The sequence below is a fragment of the Chelonia mydas genome, chromosome 3 (assembly GCF_015237465.2).
Source record: "Chelonia mydas isolate rCheMyd1 chromosome 3, rCheMyd1.pri.v2, whole genome shotgun sequence".
NCBI lineage: Eukaryota > Metazoa > Chordata > Testudines > Cheloniidae > Chelonia > Chelonia mydas.
The window spans coordinates 55,037,442-55,056,198 of NC_057851.1; the positions used below are offsets into that span (position 1 = coordinate 55,037,442).

Here is an 18,757-nt window from a genome sequence, read left to right on the forward strand (position 1 = left end):
ATTTGTTATAAATTATAATTTTCATCAGCAAGATATGAGCAAAGAAATCCTCCCTCATTTTTTTAAAACAGTAACATATAGATAAGTTTTTTCCCCAGAAATTAAAAGTAAAACATTTACTTTAAATAAATCAAATTGTAAAACTCTTACTTCCAAACTAACGTCCACTTGTGAAAACATACAATTAAGTTCTATAGAAGTAGGAGGAACCAGTGTCAACCTTTACTTTCTAGCCTGGGATGTGGCCTTTGTCATATCATCCACTTTCTGGAAGGCAAGAAAAGAAGAGGTGGAGGCTTATCTTCACCGAGGCAAGAATTAAGGGGTCAGGCACAGTATGTATATGTGGAATACTGTGCAATCCTGTTTGTGATGCCAATCATTACATGATGCTGACCTCACATCGAATTGTTGAGAAGGTTGGGCAGAAACGAGAATTCTTCACTACCCAGCTGCCCAGCTTGTATCTCTGGGACTTATTGTTCCTTTTGTTGTGGAGGCCCTTCTTCAAAGCACTTAGCTCACTGTTTTACACTGAAAGTAAGTTTAAGAATTTGAGAGATCTTGACCATCCCAACTTCCTTCAGTCAACTTGCTGTGGAAACAGGATGGAGTAGGTTTTAAGTGATCACATCCAGTTAATTTACAGGCTTCTCTAGCTTTAAGGTCCTTATACCTAGTGAAGGAATTTTTCCCAGGAATAAAAGGGGCAGTCAAGAGAACATGCAACATGTTGTGCTCTCTGCCCTACTTTGGAATGGGCCAGAGGCCTTAGGTGAGCTAGAATTGTTCTGTGCTCTTGACAAATAGTAAACAGCAGGAGTTTCATCCATGCCATCAAAGTCTCTTAGGTGGGCGCAGCCTGCTGGAAATGCTACTATGGGGGAGGCTAAATTTAGGAGGACAGACTCCACCATGCAGCCAGATGTCCCTATGTCAGGTGAAGAAAAAAACATCAACAATTTGGCACAAAGGTTCACTCTGTCTCTAATCTTATGTTTTCTTAAAGAAATATTCCATAAGCCATTTGTGCAAAATAATAAGGCATCATAATAAGGCATCACACTTAGATTTTCTAGAATCAACACATATATTGATTCCAAACATGCAGGACAGCTCACATGTGGGCAAGCCAGGGAATAGAACAGACCTTCAACCCTGAGCTCCTGAGGGAAGGCCCAAGGGAAGGCAGGAACTTCCCTGACAATAACTGTCTGAAGGTCTCTCTCTGAGAGAAGAGAAGGCCTGATTCTAATACACCCTGAGAGGAAGGCACTTCCTGCTCTCTCTTTTACTAACTCTGTTGATTTCATAGATTCACAGATCCATAGATATTAAGGTCAGAAGGGACCATTATGATCATCTAGTCTGACCTCCTGCACAACGCAGGCCACAGAATCTCACCCACCCACTCCTGCAAAAAACCTCTCACCTATGTCTGAGCTATTGAAGTCCTCAAATTGTGGCTTAAAGACTTCAAGGAGCAGAGAATCCTCCAGCAGGTAACCCGTGCCCCATGCTACAGAGGAAGGCGAAAAACCTCCAGGGCCTCTTCCAATCTGCCCTGGAGGAAAATTCCTTCCCGACCCCAAATATGGCAGTCAGCTAAACCCTGAGCATATGGGCAAGATTCACCAGCCAGATACCCAGGAAAGAATTCTCTGTAGTAACTCAGATCCCACCCCATCTAACATCCCATCACAGGCCATTGGGCCTATTTACCATGAATATTTAAAGATCAATTAATTGCCAAAATCATGTTATTAGTTCCCCTTGGCTTTTGTTCATGGACTATCCTGAAACCGGAGAGACTTTGAAGGGACCTGGCTGGAGGGCCAAGTCACAGAAAGAGGCAGACCACCACAGCAGTGGACAGAGAGCTGCCATGCCACACCCCACCTCAAGGAGGTGCGAGCGGTGAAACAAACCCTTCACACACCGGCCGATGCTGTGTTATGTTCACACATTGTAATCAGTGAGGCTACTAGTATGAGCAAACTTACTCATGTATGAGTTTGTAGAATCAGATCCAAACTGAGTAGGGGACATTTTTTTCCCATTTCTTAAAGGGGTCTGCAAATAATGAAGAATAAAAAATAAACATTTAAAACTATGAAAATTATTCGACTGTGTCTTCTAAAGTTAGAGATATGGCCTTATAGCAAATCTTGCACTTTTCACTATATAGGGATAAGTAGTAATAGCCACATAAGTTTTCAGTCAGTTTGGCAATCACATTCAGGAGTCAAAGATGAACATCTTAATTTAACATTATAGCTGAAAGGCTAAGGTTATACTATAAAGCATTACTAGATATCTTATTTATTCTGTATGACTGAGTTTGGTACCTGGAAAAAAACCCAGACCTATGGATCGAGTCTGGAAAAAAGTTCTCTTTTGTACAGTGGCCTGCATGTGAAAACTGACAGAACAGTTATATTTAAGTCAAATTGTGAGTTCTGGATAAATTGTAAATATGTTAAAAGAGTTTAAGCATAAAATGAAAATAGTATGGAAATTACAAGAGACATATTTTGACCATCATTAGAATACATTTTTTTAAACTATTGTTGCTGGGTCAGTTTGCTGCCTTCGTGTGATTATTGAGCAGTTATTTATCACACCAGCAAAACATCTGGTAATTTTAGTACGGATATTTTGGAAAGTTTCCTTAAATGCAAACAGAATATATTTGATTTTAATCAAGATAATTTGTCAGTAATTAAAACCAAAATGTTATTTTTTCAAATACTACTTGAATTTTCATTTGGATTGAGGAAGAAGCATTTATCTATTATTCTAATGGACAAATTTTTAGATTTATTCTCAATAAGGAAAATGGCAATTGGTGAGCTACAATGCTGTAGTTCAATATAGATTTTACATTTTTCAGTCACTGATGTTTTACTTTTGTACTTACCATGGTGTCACAGATTTGTAAAATATCCCCTTTAAACATATGAATAAAGGGAACATCAGAAATGCAGTTTGGTCAGTACTTAGTACATGAATGCTATTGGTTTATATATTTTGACTGCATGTCTCCATCTTCACTGCATGTGACCATCTCTCTGTTTCTGTCCATTCTGTCCAATTCACTTCCATGTTTCCAAAATTTGTGAAGAACAAGGACGCTGGAGTCTTGCATTCCAAAACAAGACAGTATAAACCACCTAAGTGCTAAACCTGGAGCAACACAGAGGTATCCTTATTAAGTCAAATTTTAGTTCCAAGTAAATTCTAATTTATGAACCGTGAACAATTTCCTTCCCTGACAACATGCTCTGTTATAAATATTTTATTTAATATGCTTTTTCATTCTCTTTATAGCTAAATATACATTATAGCTGTTTGTATTTTCATACTAACATATTTAACCTCTTTATAGATAGCGCACTAAGTGGCTAAATTTGAACATGGAGTAAGTGCCCACCATACACCCCTGTGTGCACTCTCTGGACATTGGGCACAGGCATTAAAGCATAGATTGGGTGTCCAGCTCCCATTTATTCATCTCATGAGCTGGGCACAGCAGTTGAGTCTGCATGGATAAGGAGAGGGGTATTATAATTTGCTCTTGGAAAAGGGCAGCAACAAATCACCACCCTCCAGAACAAGGGGGAAGCACAAAGTGAATTGTGACTCAAGGTGTGCTCCCCAGGAGCAGACCAGAGAACTAATTATGACAGTCTCAGTTCTTCCCTTGCTCTCTCTTGGGAAGCAGTAAGTTTCTTCACTCCTTTTCATGGAGTAGCTCATTCCTGCCTGTGTGCCTAGCACATAAACAGGTGTAACCAGAGCTCTTCCTATTCCCAGTCCTTCTCTTCCCACCTGTTTGTAGTGAGGAGAATAAGGCACTGATTCTGGGGGCACTCCCACTCCCCCGGCAGTAATAGTCACAATCTGAGCAGGGCCAGTTGGGAGTAAGAGGAAAGTGATCTTACTCTGCTGCATAGTCTTCTAAGGGCTGAGATAATCTAGCCAATGAGTAGCCCCATTGAACTAATTGAACTCAATGGGGCTACTCAGATACTTAATGAAAAACACATACTTCCATGCTTTGGGGCCTTCAAAGACAGTTGCAGCATCTGTAAAGAATCTTAAATACTAACACAGATCTCCTGATTTATGCTCCTTAAATTTGGCTGCATATAGGGGAGTAAAAGAATTATGTAAGGAAAATACATGCAACGGAAGTTGAAAGTACAGAGCATGGTGGGGAACAGGATTACACCTGTTAATTAACTAATTTTTGTAGAGTATTTTTTGTAAAAACCTTCATGCTTTTAGTCACTAGAATACAACTGCTAACAAGATTTTCATGCATGCAAAATTATTTTGTTTAAGATGTGTTTCCCCTTTCTGTTCCTACCTGTGAAACATACTATATAATGGTTTAATACTAATCAAACATTACAATAGCTTGAGGAGAACATGAAAATCATCTGTGATCGATTATTGTAGCTATAATTTGCTCTAATGTCTGTGTACACAATTTCCAGTTCAGACACCGAGTTTCTTCTCATTTTCACCAAGGTCTAAAATACAAATCTTGAAATGGCTCTTTCATCTGTCTTTTATTTCTGCATTTTACCTGCCTAGCTTAGTGCATGAAGTTGATTTTATCAACATCAATTCCTTGTGCATCTCTTCCAGTCCTATTTCCTGTGAAACATAAAATTTGGGGTTTGTCAGCATCCCTTGTGCAACAGTGAGCAAACAATCACTCTCTCCTTTTTTACCACATTTGAATGGCGGTCTACACTGGTTATCTCTCAGGGTATGTTTACACAGGATTTTGGAGCAAATTATCCAGCTCCAGACTCGGGTGCAGGTTGCGCTCCAGGCTCAACAGACTTGGGTTAGTGTGGCTGGCACTAATGTTCTAAAAATAGCTGTGTAGACAGTGCTTTGAAGTTGTGGCCCTCTTGGCCAGGGCTGAGAGGCTTACTCCCCACTCACTGCAAGATGCTGTGTAGACATACCTGTGACAACTAACCTTTATGTATTTATGGGAACACTGTTGGCCACAACCTGTAGAGAGAGCTGGATATCAGTTGTTTCCTGGCCTCATTCTGTAATAGAGTAAAAAATGCATACAACACCACAAAAGCAATGTATAAACCTATAAAATGTCTCTCACACAAATGTTTGAGAGCACTTTGCAGTATAGCAACAGAAATTAACAGGATCTGACTTGTAAATATGGACACAAACAAAGAATTATAAATAATAGTGAAAAGCATGTTCCACAAATGCAGAGCCCATGTAGAGAGTCCTGATAATATATTCGCAATCTCTGGATCATGACGGTGAAAACATGCACTGAAAATACTCTTCAGTTAATGGGCTTGCCTCCTCCTCCTCCTCCTCTGTATTACAGTGTCACTTAGAACCCTAGTCATGGACCAGCACCCCATTGTGCTAGACGCTGTACAAACACAGAACAAAAAGATGGTCCCTGCCCACAAACAGCTTACAATCTATAAGACAAGAGACAACCGTTAGATACAGACAGATGGGGGTGTACAATCATGTATACCACTTACTGTATATCTTCATGGTACCCAATTCAGTCAAATTGTACAGTCACATTTCTGCCTTTGACTCTAATGAAAGGGGACCACAAATCAGCTGTTGATCTCTTTATGTCCTCGATTTGGCTATCAACTGCAAGTCCATAATTTTTATCTTGGGCTCAGCTGTATTTCCCCCTTCCTGGGGCAGTCCTTTTCATGGTGCCATAGTCTGCAATGAGATAACCTGCACATAGAAGGCCCGAATCTCTACGTAAACAGTTTTATGCTGTTGTAATTCACTGACTTCAGGCAAGTTATTCCTGATTGATACTGGTCTCTGTGAGAGTAGCACCAGACCTTCTCTACCTTCAAGACTGAACTTTCCATATAAATTGCTTATCAATGACAAGAAAGCTGAATTTGGCGATTTTCCCAGACACCCACTGCAATGTCTTGAATGAGAACAAGAAGTCACTCTTAACTTCATGACCCACATTCTGTCCTCAATAACATTGCTATAACAGTGCAGAAATTGCCCTGGTATCTCCATATTCTTCCCCACAGAAGTATTTTTATTTTATACAGATTATAACAACCAGGTCAGATACGAAGAATAGTACTAGTATGCAGGAGAATTTTCCTGCAAAGCTGTTGTCATTTACATAATTTTGCAGGCTTGTAATGACTATTCATTGACCTGGGCATCACAGGAAGAAAGGTGAAACACTGGGAATATGTTTTAATAATGGCAACTTTAGTAACACATCTGGGAAACTATCCTGCAGTAATTCATCCAGTGAAAGTCCACCAGTGTCCACCACCAAACTTTTAACCTGCTCCAAGTACTGTTGCTGGGACCCTAAGGCGCTCTCCTCATCACAGAGGTTGAGGGTGTGGAGAAAATCTCCCTACCAGATAGTGGGAGACCCAGCCTTCTTCCTCATCTTCTTTAAGGGACACTCTTCACTAATACTAATTCCAAGTCCGGTTTATTAGGATCCCTCTATTGAACAAGTACCTGCAGTGGACATTTGTCAGATAGTGACAACATGAGCACCCTACAACCTACCCTGTCCACCAGCTCCCTGAGCTGCTGAGAGGAAGCCAAGTCCTACAAACCATCCAAGCCAATCTAGCAGTGATGGGAAAATTCTTTCCCAGCACCCAAAAGGTGACTAGTGTAATGCCCATAGCAAGGTCACTGAAAATCAGACTACCTCTACTGCTTAAGGAATAGCTGATCTAGCTTTCAGCTAGGTTAAGATAGACAAATTAAAATACGGCCCAGCAAATGCATGTTACATAATCAGGTGAAGAGCTGACTGTTGGAAAGTGGGAAACAAACAAAATTTCAGTCTCAGCTCTCTTCTGGCTCTTTGTGAAAGATAGATATGGAAAACGTCTAAGGAAGATAACTAAATTTACATGACCCAATTACATATTATTAAAAAATGGGTTCAGACATATGTTCTGATACCAACCAGTTAACATATGTTAGAAAAAGAGTATTATTGAATTGTTATAGAAGTTTTCCAAACATTTTAGCAATCTTGGTACAGTAAAATATAAGACAAGGTTTTACTGATATGCAGTGTAATTTATACTTGATCTTCATTACAATATTTTGTTTTCTTTGTTACTTGAAAAAGTGATTTAAAAACATTTTTCAGATTGACATTTGAGTGTTCTATTACTCCCCAGTGCCTTCTGCAACTGCTCTTTCTTACAGCACTATTTTCTTGTCAAGGGAGGACCTAGGAGCTACTGGAGGGCTCGTTTCTAACCCTGTGAGCAGTCTTGTTAAAAAGTGATGCAACTAGCTACCTACCCCAAGAGCCTGAACTAATTATCTTTCTCTTCTCTAGCATTGAGTGAGGTCTCCTGTTTGGCAGCCCACTGCCATCACACCAGCAAACCTGAACTAATTTAATGCAATAATAGAAAAGGATCTTGTGATTTAAACTACTAATTCAATAGCCCATTCATAAAGATAGCTATCACTTTTCCATCTGTCAACCACTTTGCATTATCGTTATAATACATAATTAAAGCATTATTCTTCATATTTCCTGTATCTTTTCTTCTTTTTTCATTTTTTTGACATCTCATTTCACAGGCAGTCCAGAAAAGTGGAAAGATATAACAGCCAAAAACAGACTAGGAAAGACTCCGCATCTGAAACAGAAAGGTAGGATTGATGCTACAATATGCAGCAACCTTCTCTCTGAGTCAAATTGATTCCAGTGCACCTGCTGCTACTTTAAATGCCGCCTGTAAAACACTAAATTTATAAAATTACTAACACAAATTCATGCTGCCTTAGTTTAAAGTACTGATGAGTTCACATCTGTGTTACAAAATTGTCATTGCCTGGTATGTTGGCCTCATATGTGTTATGTCATAGTATAGAAGTTTTCTGGCTTTCTTTCTTTATGGATAAACCCATAGGCCAAGATCAAAAGTCGCTTTTATGTAAATTTAATGATTCAAATCCTTCACCCGTTAAGTCCTGGAAGTTTTGGCACTGGATCTCTAGGATCAGGATTTGGATCAAAAAGTATAATATGTTGAAGCAGTGAAAGATTGCTTTGTTATTGTACTTCACCACTGATATTTCTTCCTGGTTTCTTATATTTTAAAAATAATTTTGACAATGAGACAAATCTATGTACAAAAAGTGAAGGTAACAATAAATAATTGCAAAAGAGATGATCTTAATATTACATAAAAGTTGCACAATTGAAGTTGCAAAAATTAAAGAATTGCCGCACTCAAATAGCAATGTTATTATGGACATGCTGTACATCCTTTATTTTCTAAGGTATCCATTTCACCTTGTAATTAAAAATATATTAAAAGACATACATAGAAAATACTACAATTTGCAATTATGCAATGTTTTAATATTGCTGCTGGAACTTTAACTTTTGCTTTTATTGAGTTTTACTGTGCATTTATTGTGATTTTAACTTTCGCCTTTGATGCTATAATAATATAGGAGTTTTGCACCCAGGTTCTTCATTTTAGAAAAAATGGAAAGGAAAAGAAATATATGTGCTTAATAATGATAGTATTCTACTGGTTCCGGTTAGGTTTAAGTGCACATCTTGATGAGACAGTGAAAAAGGGGTAAGATATCACTGTTGCTGGAGACAGATTTCTGTAAGGCTGGGTCAGCTAGACAGCAGTACCCCTATTTACACTATGAGAGGTGAATAACTGCATTGAAAAAAATATAAAAATTTAATTTTGTTTTCAAACAAAAAGCTTATAATTTGTATAATGTAGTAAAAATTGCAGACAGATTGCAGATTCCACTGAATCTTTAATTCCCCACCCCCCGCCCTGATGCCTATGATTTTCTATGGTTAGTCTAAAGGTAGGAGGTTTTTTGCTTTTTTTATTGTTTAATTTTATTTTGTATTTTGTTTTAATTTTCCTGTCCCAGTAGCAGCTCCTGTGCCAGCACAGGCACAGATAATATGCATTGTAAATGATATCGTGGCCCTAATTAAGTCAATGGGAGTTTTCGCATTAATTTCAGTGAGGCCAGGATTTAACACTATGTTTTGAAAAAGGTTCAGTGCATTATTATGCTGTGCTAAAAAACTTAATGGATGCCACTGTGCCTACTCAGAACTTGCTTATATGCTTATAAGTTGAGTTTTGGTTTTCCCCTGAAGATAGACAAATCATACGACCCTTAGTGAATAGGATGGCCTTGCTAAATTTCAAATTTCAGTCATTTTTGCTGTAGCCTTGTGCTTTATATGTTTGTGCTTTAAAAGAGGGTATTTATATATTTTTACAATGGGAAAAATGTGTGTCATGTATTGTAAGAAAGAAAAAGAATTTTGCCCATGCTTTTTTTAAAAAAAAACAACAACAACCTTCAAGTGGAGAGTAAGTACAGAAATTAGTAGTGATAGCTATCATTTCCCATGGCTCTCAATGGGACTGAAGCCAGATTGCCCTCAGGGAAGATGGCCATCTCTTATGATGTATGGTTAAGAAACTGACAGAAAACTGGGAGAAAAGACACTGTGGGAGAAATGATGGAGACTTAGGTTATGGGGGGAATAAAGGGTGCCAGAGAGGAAGGAGAGCAAAGGAAAGGGAAGGATACTATGCAGAGTGAGCAAATGACCATAGGAGCCATGTCGGGGAGAAGACAATCTAAGGGAGCATGGAGAGGGGGATGTGAGTGGTCAAGGAGGTGTAATGGGAGTAAAGAGAGATAGGATGTACCTAAGGGAATGGGGTGGAGATAGAATGACTTTTGCTGTCACCACAGGGAATTGGACAGGGCAAATGAACTCCCTCTCTGCACTAGCCATTGGGAAGGCCTGTATTTCTGTGTGTGTATTTAAGGGTGATTTTGAACCTGAAATGATCATACACAGATTGAGCGTGGGCCTCTTCCTTCTAAAGGATCAAAAATCATAACACAAAACAACCTCCTCTCCTGCTCCCCCCACCCTGCAACTGATTTTAAAACATCTAATGATTTGTATGCTAATCTCATGATTGGGCGGGGGGGGGTCTGACTCATGATTTTTGATCACTTGGGATTTGCAACTGTTTCAGCTGGAGAGAAACTATTTTGCAGAGAATGTGAATCTGGTGTATTTTGCTGGATGTCTGAAAGCTACAAATGTAAGCTTATAAAATGCACTCTGCTTTTGCATTCTAAGAATGAACACACTTGTAATTTATATTACATTAAGATATAGAGTATTCTATGTCTACAACAAGCTATTTTTCTCCCAATAAGGAATTAACCTACATCTGAGATCCAAACTTTACTGACCCCTTTAAAGTTTTGATAGCACTTGCACAAAACACAGGAAACATAAAATGCTTACACATTTAGTTAGTCTTCTTTTATGTTATTGTGAGAAATTTGAGACTGGATACATCTGTGACATATATAATAGCTTTGCACTGATTTATATACACAGGATTTAATGGATTTATAGCTTGGTACTGCAGTGTCATGTGTGTGGCCTCTCTTGTGTTAAAATCCCTTCCAATTATCCAGTAGTCAGTCTCCTTATAGTGACAACAATCACCACTTAAAATGTCTAAGTGCTATTTTTTAGTAATGTGGCATTTGTTATTAGGGAAGGTCAGGAAGATTATAAAAACCACTCTGGAGCTCTTAAAATATTTCTTTACCTTTTAAAAAGCATCCATGTCACTAAGTATTCCTTTACTTCCTAGTTGAAGATAGACAGTTCCTCTTTCTCATAATGCCCCAGGAGAGGGAACCTGGGCTGCAGAAACAGCAGCAGCCCAGGGAATGGTGAAATCTGCCTCTCCCTTTTGCTTCTTAATAGTGCATCATGTCATTATAGGGAATCTGACACCTGCACTATGGTGTATTTATCTGCTTTTAGCGAAATAATCAATTAATTTAGATATTTAATATAAAGACGTCTACAGAGGACTGAGTGCTCTGAGTTATTACTTCATCATATGCTTAATACCACAACAGTACCATCAGGTAGCTTGGTTAATATGCTAGATAATTCATGCTCGTCCAATAGCAAATACTGCACTAGACCAGTCCTCCTCGAAGCATCCTCTTTTCTCCACCACAAGAGAACCAGGCTGGGGAATTCCAGAGGATTATCTTCAAATCAGCTCAGCCTGCCTGCCCCCACCACAGTTCAGGCAGCCAGGACCAACACAGTCTCCTAATTTCCATCATGATTGACACCAAGATCTGTAGCTGGGATAGAAATAGTTTCTTCAGGGCCAACCGTTTTCTGTCAGAAGGTCAATTACAATTGCTCAGACCTTGCTGGTCTAAAAGTTGCGTAAAAAAGACAAAGTAAAGATTGAGTGAAAGCAAGAGGCACTTATTGTCCAAATTGCACTCTACCAAGTATTCCCATTAATCAGCAATTGTAACAGGATGTCCAAAATCCTACCTCCTACAGCATTCTGTATAACCACCCTTTGACATTTTATACATGGCTTAATTCCTGTGTGTATTAGGGTATCTCAACAGATCAGCACCTGATGAAACATCAGTCAGCTGTGTTATAGTAGTTGACAGGGATTAAAGGTTTTCTTGCTAATGCTATTCAGTGCTTCATTTGTGCCAAGGCTTGCCGGAGCTGAGCCCCAGCACCTCTGGGCTTGCTGCGTCAGTTATGAAAGTAAAAAAATTGCTTGAGCCCCAGTACCTCATTGCTTGAGCCCCAGCACCTTGTTCATTACAAATTAAGCACTGATGCCATTAGATAACTTCTAGGTTAGTCTCCAAGGTCAGATGCAGTAAAATAGTTTAAGAGCCAGGCAGTATGCTGGGAATGACAGAAAGTTCCATTATCCTCAGCACCATCATGAGTGCCCCTCACGATCCTGACTGGGATTGAATCCACTTCTGTTTCAAATGTCTGAAACCTCTCTCTAACCATAAATGAAATAAGAGATTGGTAATATAGTTGTTGGTACAAAAGACAAAATAAGCTTTAAGAGAGATGCTAAATGCCACAAAAAACAACAAACTAAATGCTTTGCCCATGAGGTCTTTGGAGTTTACGGGCTAAGGTATCCTTTGCAAAAAGTAGTATATGTTCACGTAATAAAATACTATTATAATTCATAAACATAAGGAGGCTAAATTAAGGTTGCACAGAGGAAGCACTCAAAAGTTTTCCTAACTTTTGAGTGCTTGGCTTTGTAACCTTAACAGCATTCTTTTAATGTGGTTTTTAAGCGTGTGATTTCTTATATTTTAAAAAAAAGCACACTGAAAAAAAGATAAATTCCATCATGTAGCACCATATTGACACCCACAGGGGTCAGCAGCAGGATTGGAACCTTTAGATCCACTGCTCAAACCTTCATCTCTTGTGCTAATGGAGTAATTGATAGCAATAGTGGGTTGTCTGCCCCTGCAAGAGAGGGGGGATGGGACACATTACCAGTAGGTTTTATAAATATTTGCTGATATCAGAGCAATAGTGAAACTCAGGAATTTTGTGTTCCATTCCAGGCTCTAGAGGGAAAAGTGCTATGGTGGGTGCAGACTCTTCCCCAAGTGTGACCTCTCCTGCCCCATCCCTTCCAACTTGTCCAAGTCCTTCTTTTCTGCACCCCTGTTGCAAAGGCACTAGAGCATCTCAAAGGTTTCCAGTACTTTTAACATTGTCAGACCAATTTATTTTTCCCTAGCCTTATTCTCAGAAATGGCTAACATATTTTGTATGAAATTTTCAAAAAAAATATCAAGGCAGTCACCTGGCATGGAAGATTTCACCTGAAGTGATAGAAGTTGGCCAAGTTATAAGCAACTGAAAACAAAGTCATATAATGGAAAGTATCTGGAAGCCTTAATAATAATAATAATAATAATAGTTTATATTATTGAAGCACCTAGGAGCCCCAGTAGGTCCCATTGCAATGTACAAACATGTGCTCTCAAATTAAGTATAAGATGAGAGAAAACAGAGGGATACCGACAAATTTGGGATTACGAGGAAATAATGACCTATTATCGTCTAAGACAGACAGACACAGAGTGGGGGAAGGAGTATAACATACAAGCAGAGTGATAAATGTGATGGCAGCAAATGGGATACTAGTTCCACAATTATTTTTTTTGCGGGGAGAGGGTTATTTAGGAGGGGAGCAGCTAAATGTAAAGAAAGGGGAAGGAATTGGTAAGGAGGGCAGAAAAGGGAACAGGAGGAGGGACAGATGCAGAATGAAGCTGAAGGGAAGGGATGGTGAGAAGGGAGGAGAGAGGGAGGGTTGGAACAAACAGCCAATCAGAACAGGGCAGAGAAAATCATAGTGTATTCTACAGTGGTGACTGGAATGTCCAGAGGTCCAAAAGTCCCTGCTCCCCCGGTGGAGTTTCTGTCTCCTGATTGAGGTGTTATTAGAGGAGGTTTGGGAACAAATTGATAAATTAAACAGTAATAAGTCATCAGGACCAGATCCTATTCATCCAAGAGTTCTGAAGGAACTGAAATGTGAAATTGCAGAACGACTAACTGTGGTATGTAACTAACCATTTAAATCAGCTTCTGTGCCAGGTGACTAGAGGATAGCTAATGTGACTCCAATTTTTTAAAAAGGCTCCAGAGGTGAGCCCAGCAATTACAGGCAGTGAGCCTAACTTCGGTACTAGGCAAATTGGTTGAAACTCTAGTAAAGAACACAATTTGTTGGGGGAAGATTCAGCATGGTTTTTGTAAAGGGAAATCATGCCTCACCAATCTACTAGAATTCTTTGAACAGGTCAACAAGCATGTGGACATGGGTGATCCAGTGGATATAGTGTACTTAGGTTTTCAGAAAGCCTTTGACAAGATCCCTCACTAAAGGTTCTTAAGCAAAGTAAGCTGTTGTGGGATAAGATGGAAGGTCCTCTCCTGGATCAGTAACTGGTTAAAAGATAGGAAACAAAGGGCAGAAATAAATGGTCAGATTTCAGAATGGAGAGAAGTAAATAGCAGTGTCCGCAGGGGTCTGTAGTCCTATTTAACATATTCATAAATGATCTGGAAAAAAGGGTAAACAGTGAAGTGGCAAAATTTGCAGATGATACAAAACTACTCAAGATAGTTAAGCCTAAAGCAGACTGTGAAGAGTTACAAAGGGATTTAATAAAACTGGGTGATTGGGCAACAAAATGGCAGATGAAATTCAATGTTGATAAATGCAAAGTAATGCACACTGGAAAACATAATCCCAACTATACATATAAAATGATGGGGTCTAAATTAGCTGTTACCACTCAACAAAGAAATCTTGGAATCATTATGGATAGTTCTCTGAAAACATCCAGTCAATGTGCAGCAGCAGTCAAAACAGTGAACAGAATGTTGGGAATCATTAAGAAAGAGATAGATAATAAGACAGAACATATCATATTGCCTCTATATAAATCCATGGTCCGCCCACATCTTGAATACTGCGTGCAGATGTGGTCACCCCATCTCAAAAAAAGATATATTGGAATTGGAAAAGGTTCAGAAAAGGGCAACAAAAATGATTAGGGGTGTGGAATGGCTTCTGTATGAGGAGAGATTAATAAGACTGTGACTTTTCAGCTTGGAAAAGAGACGACTAAGGGGGAATATGATTGAGGTCTATAAAACCATGATTGGTGTGGAGAAAGTAAATAAGGAAGTGTCATTTACTCCTCATAACACAAGAACTAGGGGTCACCAAATGAAATTAATAGGCAGCAGGTTTAAAACAAACAAAAGGAAGTATTTTTTTTACACAATGCACAGTCAGTCTGTGGAACTTTTTATCAGAGGATGTTGTTAAGGGTTCAAAAAAGAACTAGATAAATTAATGAACAATAGGTCCATCAGTGGCTATTAGCCAGGATGGGCAGGGATGGTGTCCCTAGCCTCTATTTGCCAGAAGCTGGGAATGGGTGACAAGGAATGGATCACTTCTCAGAAGATAGGATAATGGGCTAGATGGACCATTGGTCTGATCTTATGTTCTTATATCTGGCTCCTCTCTGAAGCCCACATGGTGGGAGGGAGGAAAGGTACTGCATGGGTTCACAGTGTGAGGGTCTCCCCAGCTCAGTTTTGGGTCCAGCAGGGTACTGGGGGGGAAGAGTGGCCCTGGCAGGGCCTCATTTTACTCCCTGCCTTACGGTGCAGCAATCTGCTTTAGCTGCTTCTGCTTCTACCAGATAGAGTCTCTGGCTAGAAATGCACAACTCAGTCATCCAAATAACCTTAGCTCTGGCCTGTTGTTCCATCATGCAATAAGCATCTGATTATGATTAATGTGTTATTGTAGCTGTGTTGATGCCAGGATATTAGAGAAACAAGATGGGTAAGATAATATATTTTGTTAGACCAACTTCTGCTGGTGAGAGACAAGCTTTCAAGCTTACACAGAGCTCTTTTTCAGGTATGGGCAAGGTACTCAGAGTGTCACAGCTAAATACAAGTTGGAACAGGTTGTTTAGCATAAGTAGTTAATTCGTATTGTAAGAGACCATTCAAGGTGAAGTGGCCAGTTAATACTAAGCTCATCATCAGAACCAAGCTCCCCACAGACCAGAACCCACCAACTCAAAGTGGCACCAGACCCTGCCAGAACAACAGATGCAAAACCTGTAGACATGTCTCCACAGCAATGACAGTCAATACTTACTGGCAACACACCTTTCAAGATCTACACATGCCTATCACAACACGTGGTATACCTCATCTAGTGCACTAAATGCCCCAGTAACAGCTATGTCGGTGAAATGAGACAATCATTATACTCTTGAATGAACTACCTGAAAAATGATAAAACGCCATAGCACCCATTCACAAAGCTATCACTCCATATCTGACCTCTCAGTACTTAGCCTAAAAGGAAACCTGCAAAACCTTCATGAGCCTAGGAACTTAAATTCATCACTATAAATCATGAACTCAATAAACACACTGGATTTATGGCTTATTTCAACAACCTGAAACCCACTAACTCCCCTTTTTTGTCCAATAACGGCAGTAGTGATAATTGGCCACTTCACCTTGGTCTCTTTCACTAACAGCAAGTGGTCCAATAAAAGATACTATCTTACCCATCATGTCTCTTTGATTATGACTCAAGCATTTTAGTGTGTTTGGACCCATATTAGATTGAACTGATTTTTAAAGACACATTATGGGTTTTTTCCCCTCTCAAGATGACAATAAAAGACATAATTAAAGACGGCTGCCAGCTTCCATTTTACTTAATGGGATGGAGGCCACTGGCTACCCTCTGTTAACAAAATGGGCATGGTCCCCTATTGTTCCCAATGGAAATAAAGCCAAGCTGCCCTCCGTAAAGGTGGTAGCCCTCTATGATTTACAGAGGTGAAGATGAACAAGTGAATGGAGGCCATGGCCATCTTTACAGTGGGTATTCAGCTACTTAAAGGACTGATTTTTAATTAAGTTTACCTCATACATTCTCAGAAAATTCATTCTATACCCCAGATCAGGTGCTGTAATTTTGCGGAGGATATACTTTATTTTTCATACATAATGAAGAAGCAGAATACTTGCTTTAAGTGCAACTCAAGTTAACTGTGGTTGGAGTTGTAACTGGGCTGCCATGAAATATATTGTTTCTCTAGAGGTGGCCCTAAAGCCAAACTATAAGTAACATAGTACAGTACATTTTGGAACTACATAAATAATAGCAAAAAATTCTAGTCCTAAAAAGATTATTAGGATATAGGGTTCCACCAGAAATAAAAGGGAAACAGGTAAGTGGGTATTGGGAGTGGGTGGGTGCATGGGCAGTCCTTTGCTTATGTTGGGATTTTTAACTTATGAATGGGTGCCTGCTGCTGTAGTTTAGAAATCTAAAAAAATAAACAAACCAATAAAATATTGTAAACAGAAGTAGTGAGAAGACTCAATTCAAAAGTGTCCTAAACAACAATGCATTTTATGGACTGTCACACAGTTGTGAAAAGCAGAAAAGAATTAAAAAGTCACAATTTGTTAATTTAATTTAAAAGTTTATTTTATTCGCTTACTTACTCATATTAGTTCAGGTGATTATATTTAACTTTACATTGTTGTACTGAGGCCACTAATAAACTGTACTGCATTTTTACTTTAATACAGTTTTCGTTATTAATCCTGCAGAATTATATCTCTAATTTAGACCCCAGTTCAGCAAGATACTTCAGCACATATCTAATTTTAAGCACATGAGTTGTCCCCAAGAGGCTAGCTAGTGAGATTATACATGTGCTTAGGTACCTTACTGAACTGGGGCCTTCATGATAATTCAGGTAAAATTTTAACACCAATAAAAATGTGCATTTTGAAAACATGTGTACTGTGGTTAAAAGTAGGCTTTGATTTTTTTTCTGTAATGGTGGTACTTCAGAGTATTTTCCAGATGTGCATTAGTCTTCATTTGCTATGGTTAAAGTAACTGAAGATGAAGCTAATATTTTTCGCCAACCAGCTGTTAAATTCAATGCAATTTATGAACTACAGGTTTACATGACATAGGTATCTGAAGTGAGGGTTTTTCTGTTTATCATTTTGAAAACAGAGTTGTAGGTTGAATTAATAATTTTTTCAGAGTCTGAAAATGTGAGCATGTGTCTTATTAAACAGGCTTTCGGTTGCTTTCACTGGTGGAGGGAAGCATGGGGAAGCTTATGTGGAGCTAATGACTGAACAATTTCTTTTTGGCCCTAATGTTTTAGGGTTCTGCTACCATGTCTTTCTAGAAGGGGACTTCCAACCCCAAGAACAACTGAGCAGCCAGTCATTAGGGGAAAACATCACACTCGCTCAAGGTCGAGTGAGCATTCTAGTATCAGACCATTATGCTCTGTACATCATCTAGTTCCAGGAGGGTCGGCGCCACCTTCTCCACTTCTGACAAGGTTCCTATTAAATGTACAGCACAGCATTCATGTCCTACCTCCCAGATGTCACTGTGGTGTTGTACTTTCCCGAGTATATACGGTGCATTCACTCTTTCTAGCACGGTACTATAATCCTTTCTCCATGGTACTTACACTTCTCCCATATCCTCTACTCCGTCTATCTTCACTGTCTAGATGGTGCTTTTGACTGTTGAATTATATAATTATGGAACATGAGAGTTAAAATTTGACTGTTTTGTCCTTCCATTGTTTTGTTTATGTACTCATATGAAAACATGCAAAATATTTCATTTTGAAAATGTGCTGTAAATAACACACAAACAATTTCCACACAATTAACTCTTGCTTTACAGCAGCAAGTTAAGAGAAAGTCATTTGGCCTATGAAATGCTAAAGGTCACCATCTGTAATTTGTTTAATTTGTATTAAATTCAAATTCAATTCAATTGTTAAATTCAATTGTTTAATTTGTATTAAATTAAATTAATTTGTATTAATGTTTTTCAGATAATAGCAAAATTTGAGAAATTATGTGTAACTTTAATATATTAGATAAATGTAACATATTTAGAAAATATAATACTGTACCTGGCAATGAAGTTTAACAATTAGGCCTTGTCAGTAATCAAGCTTTTTCTCATCTATGTATTTTAGCTATAGTATTCCAGGTTACCAACAATGGCCTTAGGAATTTTATATGTAAATTTACTTGAATTTCACAGATATCTGGTATGTTAATCTGCTAAACTCAGTGTGTCTAAAAGAAGCCAACCTATTTAGAAATTATGCTAGTTAAGTTCATCTTTCCACACAGTCAAAGCAAATGAATTTAGAATATCTACTTGGG

At 38.7% G+C, this 18,757-nt stretch overlaps 1 protein-coding gene across 49 annotated transcripts in view; it reads left to right on the forward strand.

Annotated features, from left to right (window-relative positions):
• Nucleotides 1-18,757, forward strand: part of RIMS1 (regulating synaptic membrane exocytosis 1) — a 489,881-nt gene that overhangs the window by 340,545 nt on the left and 130,579 nt on the right. For 14 of the 49 annotated variants that reach the window (XM_043542480.1, XM_043542485.1, XM_043542509.1 and 11 more), the window contains one exon: nucleotides 7,636-7,707. The exons of 9 other annotated variants lie outside the window; for them this stretch is intronic. In XM_043542480.1, the coding sequence (XP_043398415.1) occupies nucleotides 7,636-7,707 (72 nt within the window). Of the gene's footprint in view, nucleotides 1-3,124; nucleotides 3,203-7,635; nucleotides 7,708-17,724; nucleotides 17,908-18,757 lie in introns of all 49 variants that reach the window. 26 more of the 49 variants (XM_043542504.1, XM_043542468.1, XM_037894322.2 and 23 more) reach the window with 3 other exon arrangements.